We start from the raw sequence: 14445 nt of genomic DNA on the forward strand, positions 1-14445 counted from the left end.
CTGATCGCCCCTAACTGCCTCTGCCTCGGCCCGCCACCATGGCTTTGTCCAGAAGGTCTCCCAGTCTAATTAGCATATTACCCTTTTATTAGTATAGATTGCTATGAAAATTCATGTGTAAGTTTTAATGTGGACATTTACTTTCATTTCTCTTGGATATATACCATTTTAAAGTCCCACAAGCAATGTATGAGTGTTGCAATTTCTCCACATCATTGTGGACACATTATTGTTGGTCCGTTTGATTGTAGCCTTCAGAAGGGCAGTCACCTTATAGCCACTGTGGCTGTGAAGTGGTATCTCCTTGAAATTTTAATTTGTTTCTCTTTATTGACTAAGATCTTGAGCATCTTTTTATGTATTTATGCTCTGAGTTTTTGATTCCTGGGGATCATAAAGGACACTCACCTTAGTACTTTCAGGAATAATTTTAAAAGAATAACCAAGGACCTAAAACAGTGCCAGGTCCATCCCATCTATCCTTAGGTAGTCATTCTGCCACACCAGATTAGATCATGGACAACTTAATGGAGATTACAATATTCTGAACTGTGTGGGTTCAACAAGAGGTTGAAAATATGAAACGGGATCTCTTGGGTAAAAGGAATGGGAGGTTTTGTGAGAGGAGTGCTGAATCTCTTTCTAGGCCAAAGGATAGAGAGAATTGTAACTGAGCAATATCAGAGGGCCATGGATCCAGTGAAGAAAAGAGCAATGTAGTGGGAGTGAAGGGAGAGGACAAGGCAAATAAGAGTATAAGAATGTCTAAGTGGAGAATCTCTGCACTGAAAACTATTTTGTACTTAACTAGAATGGGGTAAATAATTATTATCCAATGAACTAGTATATTTCAAAATCCTGAAATAATCTGAAATAGTAGAGTCTAAGAGAATGAAGTATTTCTGCCCTGGGTTCAGGTTTGGCCAATTTATTATAGATACTCTGTGGTATTTTTTGGTATCTTAAATCACATCTAATTATAGTATTTTGGGCAGAGAAGCCATAATCACCATTAAAAAAATAATCTCTCAGTTAATGTTTTCATTCAAATTAATGCTTTAATCCAAGTGACGAACCTTATATCACTAAATAAGGAATACTTTTGAGTAAATTAAAAATTTTTAAGTATATGAATTTTGCACACGATGTGCCACCTACTGGGTACTTAAATCTGATGTCTCTCTCCTGTTGATGTGAATTTTAGGTGAGGTATCTCCTCTGCTTCTTGAGTACTAGACCCAGTGGGACCATGTACATTTGCCTTTTGTTTACAGTGATATTTTCAAGTACACTCTATTTCCAAGAAAACAGCTGCTGTCCTTAAGTCAAACTGCACGCACAGCACTGTGACCATTGGGATGGAGACGAATTACCTCATTAGGAGAATGCACCTCTCCCTAAGGGAACTGATCCTGGGGCTTATATATTTTTGACATGTTCTGAGGAAATCTCTTAAGACAGCTGGGTAATCTTTGCTTCATTGCTACTATGGTTTACATCTTAAAAAACAACAACACTTGATATGCTTCTCCATGTTGAACGTGTGATTCTCTGATCTGTGTCTGTTTAGCAAGTAATTTCCCTCCTTTCCCTTATCCAGAAGCTTCCGGCTGTAGTGCTCTTTGTGAAAGAAGGATTATTGAATGTGTACAGTTAGCCGCGTGTTAAAATAGGAGAAGGCTTGATGTAACTAAGAAAATTGGCCTTGGAACTATCATTTTGTCAACCCAACACTTTTTGCTTCATTACATGTTTTTGTGTGTTGATTGCCATTCTCCTCTCTTTCTCCAGGCTGGGAAGTGATGATACCCAGTTTGAAGTCAGCATGGCCAACAACGGATGTGAAGTGCATCGTTTTGATCCTAGTGTCAAGTCGGCTCATATTCTGGAGAATCAGCGCCTCTGGTATCACCGCTTGTCCATTGACTGGCGGGACCCCCATCCAGCTGTTGCTGCCCTAAAGCCGCATAGCAACACCAGAAAATTGGGGACCATTTTGAATGAATTTGGGCATCACAAGGTGAGAATTTTTTCATTTGATTTCATAAAGTGAACAAACTCATAAACTGTGTATTTTTTTTAATACAAACCAAGAATTGGATAGTTGAAGGTCCAGTTTAAAAAAATTATTTTTGAATTACATTTTACATTCAATATTATTTTGTATTATTTCAGGTATACAGCATTGGGGTTAGACAATTATATTCTTCACAAAGTGTGATCCCACCAATATTTCCAGTACCCACTTAGCACCATACATAGTTATTACAATATTATTGACTATATTCCCAATGCTGTACTTTATATCCCCACGACTATTTTGTAACTAGAAGGTCCAGCTTTAACCTTACTCATTATCCATCATTATTTATAGAATCAACTTTGTAGACCTAAGGTTTTGACAAATGTAGAAATATTTATATTGATTTGAGAAATTTAGTTGCTGTTGAGTAGGCCTAAGTAAGGTTTTGGCTAAGACTGGACAGGGCGACTAAGAAACCTACTCCTAGCATAGGCTCCAGCTTACCATTTCCGATGGGCAATTGATTTAAAATTTCCAGACAGAGGAAACTATTTGTTAGCCTCAAATACAAAAAGTAATCAGAGTCAGGTTTATGTTTGATAACAGATTGCTTGTGTATCATATTTCTCATTGTTATAACAACTTTTTGAGTCTCCAGGTTTTGAAAGGTCAGAAAATATGTGTAGCTTTGATTAAAATGTACTTTGTAAAATTGAATGGACATTACTAGTATGTGTGTTGCAACTGAGAGATACTTAGGTTCAAAGGATGTCAAATCTCTACAAATATTTTATTGGGAATAGATAGCAAAAAAGAGACTCCAACTTTGAACTGTGTTCCTAAAAGCAGAACTGAGCTAATTGCATTTTGTAGGGAGATACTGGAAAAATTCTCCTGAGTGTAGCTGGCTTCTGTTTGATCACCAGCCTTCTGGGCTTGGCCTATCTTGGCCTATTATTCCCAGCCAGAGATGGCATGTAATTTAGAACATGCCAGAATAGGTATTTTGGAGAAACAGTGTACATGGAGCTCAATGTTAAACTTGAGTTTGCTGCTTAATCTTTAATAAATGGGCTTTTCCTCTGCATTGTTCTTTCCCCTCCCCCTCTTCCTTTTTCTCCTCCTCCTCCTCTTCCTCTTCATCTTCTTCAAAAACAAAAACAAAAAACAAAAACCAACAACAAACAAAACAAAAAAACAAAACACCAAACTCCCTTTGATTCAACAGCAGGAGCTTCTTCAAGAACAACTTTAAAGAATTTTCTCTTCTTTTAACATGTGATTAACTACTGATTTGTATTTTGCTTTGCCATTGAGAGTAACTAGCATTTAATAGTTAGAAGCCTTAATGAAAAGTATATAGGATATTTTGGGTAAAACCTGTGAACAGAACCCAAAGAACTGAGAGCATTCTTTAGAACTTTATTTTGTTTTTGCTGCCTGTTACCTTCCTAGACCTGCTTTTTACAGCTGAAAATTACAGGCTTGATTCTCAAACATGTCAACTCTAGATTATTCCAAGGGCGAACTACTGATCTTTGTGTTCATTTAGGCGTGTTCCTGCTTCTCCTTAATGCTCTTTACATCCTGGCCCCTATCCACCACCACTCTTTAAGAAAAGACTGAGTAGAGGAAAGAGGTGAAGCTTAAAATGATTTTGCTTTTTTTTCGTAATATTTTTAAAACTTTGGAATATGTGAGGATAAAATGAGACTTTGAAAAACGATCTGTGGATATAATTTATTTAAGCCATATTGCCTATGGAAAAGGTGTTCTTAGACAACCAGATTCGCACCTGATTTGTGCTTGTTTGACTCCATGGGGGCTGAAGTAGGCAAACCTGAATGCTGAGGATGAAGCAGGAAGCCTCAACAGCAGAAACATTTACATCCCCGGAAAGGAGACACGCTCTGGAACATTCCTTATATTCCAAAGGCTACTTATTTTTATTAAAAAACATGAATAATGGCACTTACAAATAGTTAAGATGGTAATTTTTATGGGTATTTTACCACAATAATAATAATTTTAAAAAAAAACAACACAGGAAAAAAAGACCCCTAGTAATAATGAAAGTGATCTGGCTCAGAATTGTCAGAATGTTTTTGCTGCTTAAAAACAAAACAAAAAAAAACTCTTGTTGAAAAATTTTAAAGAGCCTGACATTCTTTTGTAGAGATGATTTTTGGGGGAATGCTTTAAAACAAAAACAAAAGTAAGCCCGTCAGTGAGTGATGGCTTCCTTTAGGAACATGCTTCTGGGAGCGATGTGAGACCAGATAAAGGGAAGATTCATTTCTGGCCTGTAGCACTCTAGGGCTGTTTTCATTTTGCTGCATGCGTACAGATACTGGTAGATAGGACGTGGCTCTGGCAGGGAAAGCAAACAGAGAAAACAGCTCACACTAAAACATGGCAGTACTTACTTTCTCTCTCCTTTTTTCCCCGCTGAAAGCGGCTATAGAAACCAAAGTGGTGTTAGTTGTGTTGTTTTCACGTCATGACTTTAAAACATATCCTATAGTTTGATGATGTTCTCCATGTTAAGCTGTTATTTTTTTTCCTTTTTATCAGACCTCGATTCTAGCCACTCTGGCAAAATGTCAGCAAAATGAAAAGCAGTATATTGCGATGGTGACAGAAAGATGCATATGGCTTTCTCAGTACTTTTAAAACTCTCTGGTAATTTTAACTTCAAACTATAAATCAAAAATCGTTCTAACGCATCAAGGGAGAGCAGTTGCCTCAGCAAAAGCTCGAGAACCAGAAGCTCAGTCTGTCAGGGAATAATTTCACCTGAATCCAGCATTATCTGAAATGATTAACTGTCTTTACCCAACTGCTTGTTGCTGTAACTACGCATTAGATTTTTTCCAGAATATGACTAGAAATATTGAATCTGAAGTTTCTGCACATATTAATCATAATCTCTGCCCCCCCCCCAAGGTCTTGATTACACAGAGTATGCTAGATGACCCAGGCAGGTTAATGATAAATTATTATTTTCAGTCTCCACCATGCTGATGAGATGAATAACACGACTGCGTTAGAGCTTACCTCTGCAAACTCAGTAGTCTGGGTTTGAGACCTGGGTCCTCTGGTTGGTTTTGGGCATTGGGCAAGTCTTAAATGACTCTCTGGTGCTCGGTTTGTCAATAAAATTGGGACAGCGATACCACTTAAATGGGTTGTTTTTGAGGACTGGGCCAGAAAACAGTGTGAAAGGCTCCAGCAGAGTGTCTGGCATGAATTAGTCATCTGTTTGTAAGTTCAAAGAATTTTTATGAACAGTTTCAGAAAATTTGTACTGAATTTCATAGAAAACATTTTCTTGCCCTATTTTCAGGGGAAAAACATGGGAGATTTTTTTTTCTGGAAATTGTTAACTGCACCTAATTCCAGTCAAGAGTTTTAAATGAATGCTTTGTGTGAAACTGAAGGGCAATTGGTCCTTCATCGTGGTTGTTGGGAACTATTATTGTTTGCTGCCTCAGGTACTGAACAGTTTTGCTGTGATTGTCCAGAAAGTAAATAGAAATGTAATAAGCTGCTGAAAAGTAATGCAGAGCAGATGTAACCTGAGGGGGATGACCCGGATCAAGCTGACTCAGTGCTGAGAAAGGATGGGGTCCTCCCTCCCCTCCCTGGACGCTACCCCAGCTTTTGAGTTGTTCCCATGGATCCTCACAGGAGAGGCAGTTTCTGCTTCCCTGGGCTGAGGGCTCCCCATTGATCACAAAACATCATTTCTGCCTGGCTGGCATGGCTCAGTGGTTGAGTGTCGACCTATAAGCCAGGAGTTCATGGTTCGATTCCCGGTCAGGGCACGTGCGGGCTCCATCCCCAGTATGGGGCGTGCAGGAGGCAGCACATCAGTGATTCTCTCTCATCATTGATGTTTCTATCTCACCCTTGCCCTTCCTCTCTGAAGTCAATAAAAATATATAAACAAAAACAAAACATCAGTTCTGTTGTGTGGTCACTGCTGTATTAGAGAGAATATGGGCTTTGAAATTCAACTACAGAAAGATTCCTTTCCTTTTTGCTTGTCAGATTGGCAGATATAAACAAGATATTGATGCTGCCCTACATTGGAGTGCTTGTTGGGAATAATACTCATGCTTTGCTGCTGGAAATGGAAAACGATAGCACTTTCTGGAAGAAAACTCAACCATGTGTATAATGATGTCACCTTTTATTCCTAGAAAACTTAGTCAAATTCTATTTCATCTGCTATTAGTTCTGCCATTCCAGCTCTTTTTGGATAAGTGTTTTTATGAAATGCCATTCTAAATTCCTTTATTTTTATTTTTTTGGATATAGTTTTAATTTATGTAGCATATAAGAGTGACATTCAGTAGATGCCTGGATTATGTTTTTAAATCCAATCTGATAATCTCTGTCTTTAAACAGGTGTGTTCAATTCACTTAGTTCATAGTAATTGGGATTAATTTTTACTCTTTTAAATTGAGCTTTTTGGTTTTCAGTACATTTTTCTCTTCTTGCCAAAGCTTATTTTTTTATTCTTTGTGGTTACCTTTAAATTTTAAATGTATATAATTATAAAATTTTAAAGCAACATATAAAATTATCAATATTTTTATATTTCATCTAAATACATCAAGGATTATAGCAAGTTAACTGCCCATTTAACATGGATCCCCACATGGTTCTTTTCTGGAGGTTGTTTTTTAAAAATATTTTTTTATTGATTTCAGAAAGGAAGGGAGAGAGAGAGAAACATCAATGATGAGAGAGAATCATTGATTGGCTGCCTCCTGCCGCCCCCTACAGGGGATCGAGCCCGCAACTGCAACTGGGTGGGCATGTTCCCTGATTGGGAATCAAACCATGACCTCCTGGTTCTTAGGTAGACCCTCAACCACTGAGTCATGCCAAGGGCCTTTTTTATATTTTAAAAATGTCAATCACTTTTGGGTGAATTTCTCAATACTGGCTTCCAATTTTTAAATTTCCTTTTTAACTATGTCCAGTCTAGAGTTTTATACCATTTATTGATATTTTAAAAAATTGCAATGACTATATTTTTCACTTCCAAGATTTTGAATTGGTATATTTCCTCTGTTTTTTTTTATAGTTTTGCATATGTTTATTTCAAAATGTATTACCACTGCTTGCATGTTTATGAAAGTCAGTATTATTCTTATTGGTTGCTTTGAGCATCCTATACATAGTTATTTTAATCTTTTGTCAGACTGTTCAGCAAAATCAATTTAATCTCAGAATGAATAGTCCACATATTGCTTTAGTTGACTGTTTCTCATCAGTTGATTTCTGTGTGTATTTTGGAATTTTCATTTGCTGGCTCATTTTCCGTAGGAGGCTTTGGGTTTGGTTTTGCTTTTTTCTTTTCTTTTTGCTTCACCCTTCTGTGCCTAGTGATTTACAGTGGCCTTCAGGCCTGATCTTACTTCAGCACTCAGGGGCTCCTGCTCTTCCTTGTGCTATTGAGACTATTTAGTCACGGCACCCTATAGGCTCTAGGGTCTGACTCATTTGCCATTTACTAGGGTGAGTCTCTCTCCTCCGATCTCCCTAGGCCAGCGGTTGGTTTTGAGCCCCAGCCATAGCCAGTGGTTGTCCGCAGTTTATTGCAGGCTTCTTTCTTCACTAGCCCTTGGCTTTAATACATGAATGTGGCTCAACTGCTCCCTCAGGAACTTCTCATTCCTACTCCCTGTAGGACATGCACCTCTAGGCCTACATTTGTTTTATCACCTGTTTTCGGGCAGGAGCTCAGCACGTCCTGGCTTCAGTCCACTCACTGCTGTGTCCTGGTTATAGAGATGCTCATCTTGTTTTTGAGCGAGCCCTGCTTTGTCCTTTTAGTTTATTTCTCTATTTTATGATTCTCTCTTTTTGCTTTGTGTTTGGTGTGGGGATGTGGATGATGCATCTTGCCTTCATACTTTTTTTTAAAAATCAACTCGATTCATCTTTCTTACTTAGAATTATCTGCAGAAATAATATGCATGGACTCACGAGTCAACTGTTCTAGTTATGTTTTCTAATAACTGTTAAGAATACCTAACAAATGAAAGATTTTGAAATGCTTATTTGTATTGCTCCAAGTCATATTCTATACCAAGACTGCTCATATTTGATGTGCATGTGAACCTTCTGGAGAGGCTAAAGTGCAGACATTGATTCAGGAGGTCTGGGGTGGGGCCCCAGATTCTGCATTTCCAGTAAGCTCCCGGGTGCTGGTGCTGCTGCTGTTGAAGGGACCATCCATTGAGTAGCAAGATCGGTACCACAGCCTGAGAAACACAGGAGCAGAGGATGCTTAGTAGTAATTGGCAGGGCTTGGACTTGAAGCTGGGTGGTATTCCCCCAGAGGCCCAGCACGGGCCACCCTGTGCTCTGTGGCTGTCCTCCCCGTAGGCCGAGTCCCTGCCAAGGGTGCCGTGAGGCACAGATGCTGTGTTTTGCTCCAGGTCGTTTCCCATGCTTATTCCTATGCCAACCTGTGCCAGGTTTTTGTACTCAACAAGCTGTTTTCCTGGGACAAAAATGTCCTCTGGTTGTCTGCGACACAATTCAAGGCCCAGACATGCCTGAGTCCTAGGTGATTAATGGTTTAGCTGGACCCTTGCTCTCAGATGTGTGTTCCTAGCTCAGCCCGAGGCCAGAGACCTTTCATTGTATGGAATCCCATCCCAAATGGCTAGTGAAAGACTCAGGAAATAGATAAGCTACTTGCCAACCTGACTTTCTCATCAGTACCTTCCTAAATAAAATTGCAGGGTATCAAATTTTGAGTATTTTATCTTTTATACAACCCATTTCAGAATTAATTAGCGGCAGCTTGAGCATCCAGGGGCCTTCGTCAGTGATGTTTCAGAAGAACATTTGGGTGGAAAACTTCAAGGAAACAGGATTTGCTGTGGTCAAGGGAGAAGTCTAGGTGACTCTTCTGGGCCCCAGTGCAATCTTCTGTTTTGATTTGTTTATATTCCTGTTTCAAAGAGAGCTGTCTTTCTGTGTATTTGAAGGCAGCTTCATCTTGCAGAATTGCTGGTTAATCACAACGGTGCTGTGTTTCTGTGAAATAAGCCAGTGGCAATTTAGGAGTAATGAGTCACGGTCCTGAGTTGCAATTAGAAATGCAGAGGCATCTTCCGGTCTCCATCAGTCTGCAGTGGACCCTAAAGACAAGGCATCTTGAGAAAGTGAGTCAAGAACTTCCTCCCTCAGCATTTAGGAAATGAGTTTTGGCTTTTTATCTTTTTCACTCTTCTCTAACGGTGAGATTTGCTATGAAACAAAATGCTTGGGTTCTTCTGGGTGACTTTCACACCATCTAGTAGCTAGCATGTAGACACAAGAGGTTCCAAAGCCCATTGTGAAACAAAATGCTTGGGCTCTTCTGGGTGACTTTCACACCATCTAGTATTTAGCTAGCATGTAGACACAAGAGGTTCCAAAGCCCATTTGGAGAATGAACTAGGTACACCTGGACTTAGCAATGGTTTGTGTTCTCTTTGACGCATTCTCCCCTTGGATTTCCTTGGGCAGAAGCCATGACTGGCGTTTTGTGTAAATGGTGCTCTGGAATTCGGAGACCCACTCCCACCTGTGCAACCAAGTGGTTCTCATATTTTACTGTTAGAATTCGGGATATCAGTAAACCAAAAATAGCAGCATCAGGCCATAAGCACAGAATCGAATCACCTAGGGAACTTGATTAAAATGTCAAACCCAAGACCAACCTCAGAGATTCAGATTTAGCTGGTCTGGCATGGAGCCCAGGAACCTGCATTTCACCCACCACACCCCACTCTAACCCAGGTGACATGAAGATCAATCACCCTTTGATGACCTCAGTGTGTAGAGAGGATGTGAGGGGCTCAGCCTTCCCTTCGCAAGCCCTTATCCCCTGCTGTGCATAAAACCCTTTAAACAAGAAGGCAGTCCAGAGCTTGGCTGCCCCATTCTGCAGCCTTCCTCCCTGTCTCCTTCCAAGTCGCCGTGTCCTCTCTGCCTCAGTTTCCCCCTGTTGCATGATGCCTGATGCATAACATCTGCATTTGAGAAGATTGTGCGGCAAATAAACTCATGTCAGTGAGAGAAATGAAGGAGAAGTTTTGATGAGACCAGAATTGGGATTTTATATAAAAGAAACATTATGGCAAAAATGGCTTCTTTGAGATTTTCAAAGGGGCCCAGTATTATTACAGAAGAGGAAGAGTTCACATATGGAGGACATCAGTCTCCAGGGAGCTGGCATTTGTTTTTGTTCTTTGCTGTGAACCAGAGGTGGGCGTATTTGTCTGAGAATCTTGCCATCTTGACAAAATTTGGGGACTCGGAGCCAAGTGAATCCGGAGGAGGCAGAGGCGCTCTAAGCTTCAGGGGCCCGGAAAGGTTTCCTCTGTGGGACTCCTTTCCTGGCGGAGACTGTGATCCATAGAAGGATGTCACGTTCAATGTTGTGCGGCTCAGATTCGCTGGGTCACGCAGCTCAGTGAGCTCCTTTATGTGTGTTCAAAATGCGTAACGCCTTTTGACAGCAAAAGCCCCCAGAAGTCGCTATCACATTAGTGCAGCCTTTGAGGGAGTGTATTCCTGAGCAAATCCTGTGAGGTCACACCCAGGCTGTCTACTTCTGCCTTGGGGCTCAGCAATGCCAGTTCCCCGAGGTGCCCAAGCAAAACAAAACACCCATGGGGCAGACGCCAGGGGCTTGGGAAAAGGCCGTCACACTTTCATGTGGAGATAAAACCTGATTTATTTTCCAGTCAGTAAAAATATCAGGACAAGAATGTTGCATTTGCCACATTTTAGTTAAAAATATACGGACCATTAAAAAACACACCAATTTCCTAGCGTAGCTTGGCATTCAACAGTTTTGCAATTAAAATGATAATGCAACATTTCTTATAAGAACTTCTCTTTAAAATCAGTGCGATGGGCTCACAGCACACCATTAGGAGGAGTTATGTAAAGCAGCCTCTCTGTTCCAAGTTTTATTTTAAGATTTAATTTATTCCAGATTCTGCAGGAAAAAAACATCCACGCGACAAGCCTGCTAACAGATGTCAATTTAGTTTTATAGCACATGCCTGCACTTCAGATCGGAAAATGGAGATTATTCTCTCTGCCTGCTGTTTAGTACATGACACAGCTTCCTAACACTGTGCCCCGGAGGACAGCTGATTAATAATCTATGGACGGGCAACTTATCACCTGCTTTCATCTTCGGCAGGGTTGAGTGTGAGCTTCATTTCACATCACGCCTTTGAATTCAGAGAGGTGCTGGAAAGAGCAGCGGTGCCAGAAAATGGATTGTTCTCTGTGTCAATATCATTCAGGTCAGAAGACAGATTATACTGCAGTGAAAAGAAATAATAGGAAAAAAAAGAATTATTCAATTAGATATAACTAAATCTTTATTAAATTCTTTTATGGTATTGGTAGATAAAGTAATTCTATGTAATAAATATTATGTCAAAAATCAGCTATTAACAAAAATGCATTACTTCTTCATATTCACAGGGCCCATTTCTCTATGTTCACGTGGCACAGTAATTATTGGTTTATATGTTGCACTTCTGTTTACATTCCCATCTGTAGGTCTGGTCCGTCCATCTATCCACCCATCCATCCATTGAATAAATATTTATTAAGCACATTCTCTATGCGAGGACCTGTGCTTAAATAAAAAAGATACAGTCTCTTTTTAATTTAAAAAAAATTTAAAATTTTAAATACACAACATAAAGTTTACCTTCTTACCCATTTTCAAGTGTATAGTTAGGTAATGCTCCGTATATCCACATCGTTGTGCACCTGCTCTCTAGAATGTTTCCATTTGGCAAAACTGAAACTCTATATGCATTAGACACTAATTCCTCTCTCCCCTCAGGCCTTGACCACCACCATTCTAGTTTCTGTTCTAGTGAATTTGACTACAGTAGCTGCCTCATAGAAGTGGGATGGTATAGTATTTGTCTTTTGTGATGGCCTTATTTCACTGAGCATAATAGCCTCAACATTCATCCATGTTGTAGCATGTGGTAGGATTGCCTTCCTTTTTAAGGCTGAATAATACTCCCTCGTATGCCACATTTTGTTTATCCATTCACCTGTCAATGAACAATTAGGTGGCTTCTACCTCCTGCCTATTGTGAGTAACGATGCTATGAGAATGGGTGCAAATAGCTTTCCAAACTCTGCTTTTAGTTCTTTTGGATCCAGATCCAGAAACTGCCATGTAATTTTTTTGAGAAACTGCCATACAGTTTTTCACAGTGACTGCACCAGTTTACATTCCCATAGACAAGTCTCTTAAGATTTAACATGTTGCTAAAAAGACAGAAATGTGATCCTGTAATGAGTGCTATGAAGAAGAAGTACCATGTGCTATGGGAGTGTTTAATAGAGAAATTCAACCTAATATGCCATTTATTTTTGTGGTATCCCTGATGCCTCACTATGGTGAGGACTCTAAGTGTTTGGTGGGTGGGTGAGCGGGCCATTTAGAGCCTTGGTGAATAGACCCCTTTCCTTGGCTTCCTTCCTGCTTTTCAGCTGCTCCCCGTTCTCCAAAGATGGCTCGGGAGAGCAGCAAGACTCTTTGTGAGTAGATTGCTAGCTTTTGCTTGGTTGCCTCTATTGATCTCTGGTGAGATTATGGAAAAAATTTTCCTAGAAATGTCCTTTTCCTAATTCTGCATATCATCTAATATTCAGAGATGCTCAGATATTTCCACCAGATATGTCCCAGTCTTTTCTTTGGGGGAAAAAAAAGAAAGCTGCCTGCGGATGTAAGATGAAAGTGTAGTGATGTTAGGGAGTGGTGGGTATTCAGGGAGAAAATGTTCTTTCTTTTCTTAGAATACTGCCTCTATTCCCTAAAGAATTTTTTTTTCTATAAAGACAGAAAAAGGGCCTCTTTCTCTTTTGGCTCAAATCAGTAACATTTTTGCTCAATTCTATGCTATTTATAGATATTTTAAATTGAAATTTCATTCTTGAGATTTTAAAGGAAATTTCAGATATTTAAAATGCATAAGCATTATATTTGGAGACTTAAACTTCTTGTTCCTGGTTTTAGAAAAGGAATCTGCTTACCTGATACCCAAACCAGTGAAAATACATAGCTACTATTCTGTCCAGTGTTTTATTTTGCTAACAGTTGAGGCAAAGACAGAGGCTGGCCACAAACATATTTGGCACAGCTCTTTCCTTAGAAATCTTTATTGGTTCTGCTCTTTGCCATGACATTATTATTCTGATGAGCTGGAGAGATCCAGTTATCTGTCTGAAGTGAGTCCTGAGGGTTTCTCACAGTTGCTCTGATCATGTTATTGGCACGGGAAAACGATGATGATGACATTTCAGAATGCTGTTGTTGAGGTAGGTGGCAAAATTGGGCTATGTTGCCCAAAGGAAGGGTCACTGGCTCTCAGCCAAAAAGACCCTGATACAAGTTTTATCTTCTGTTGGTTGTGTGACTAGCACAGGTGAAGGAAGCCCTTTGAGCCACATTTTATTTTTCTGTAAAATGGGGATGATAATACCTCCCATGCAAGACTGTTGGGACTGAAGACAAAAAGGTCTGTAAGGAACCTAGCACAGGGCCTGGCCAGGTGCTCCCCAGTTGAAAACTGCTTATTAAACAGTTATTGTTGAGTTGGGTTGATTTGAATTGTCTTAGGCCAATATTCAGATACTCACAATGGAGTACACAGTATGGAACATACCGTATATTTTATTGCTCTTCTGCTTTCTTAGTGATAGTGGGAAATTCCCAATAGGTCAACCATTTACCCCAGAAAATGGAGTCAGCATTCTGAATTGGGTTTTGGAAGTGTTTGGAACAGCAGCAGAGTGAACCTGATGTTCAGACACCTCTTCAATATCCTTGGGATCAATCTTTCGTCAGTGACAATCATAAATAATTGATGTGCATTTCAAATAGTTTACTGCTTCATGACATTGGTAGAAATCATGTAATTCAGTCATCTTTCCTACAGTCCCTGGCCGATGTGAAACATGAGGTAAGTAAATACAGAGGCAGTGGAATGAGGTAGCTTCACGCTGTTGGGAAGCATCTTTCTAAAACGACGGTGGTAAAACCTGTCCGGGTGGCTGAGCACCTTGAGGTCAGAGCCCTCCTTATAAACCACTATACTCTTTGTGGAACATTATGAAATACCAACATCAGTAATTTAATGATTTGATTTAGGGATAATTTTACCAGGAGAAAGCACGACTACTTATACGTATCTATCTATATTAATAAAAGAGAAACATGGTAATTAGCATACGACCGCTACCCTTCCCATTGGCTAATCAGCATATCCTTATACAAATTAACTGTCAGCCAAGATGGCGGCCAGCAGCCATGCATTGAAGCGAACAGGGAGGCTTGCTTGCTCCAGTGACTGCGGAC

At 39.9% G+C, this 14445-nt stretch overlaps 1 protein-coding gene across 1 annotated transcript in view; it reads left to right on the top strand.

Moving 5' to 3' along the window:
* The window catches only part of METTL24 (methyltransferase like 24), a 73111-nt gene that overhangs the window by 35877 nt on the left and 22789 nt on the right, over positions 1 to 14445 (top strand). The window contains exon 4 of the mRNA XM_005883818.2: positions 1792 to 2020. Within this exon, the coding sequence (XP_005883880.1) occupies positions 1792 to 2020 (229 nt within the window). The remainder of the gene's footprint in view (positions 1 to 1791; positions 2021 to 14445) is intronic.

This window comes from Myotis brandtii, unplaced genomic scaffold (assembly GCF_000412655.1).
Source record: "Myotis brandtii unplaced genomic scaffold, ASM41265v1 scaffold8, whole genome shotgun sequence".
Taxonomy (NCBI): domain Eukaryota; kingdom Metazoa; phylum Chordata; class Mammalia; order Chiroptera; family Vespertilionidae; genus Myotis; species Myotis brandtii.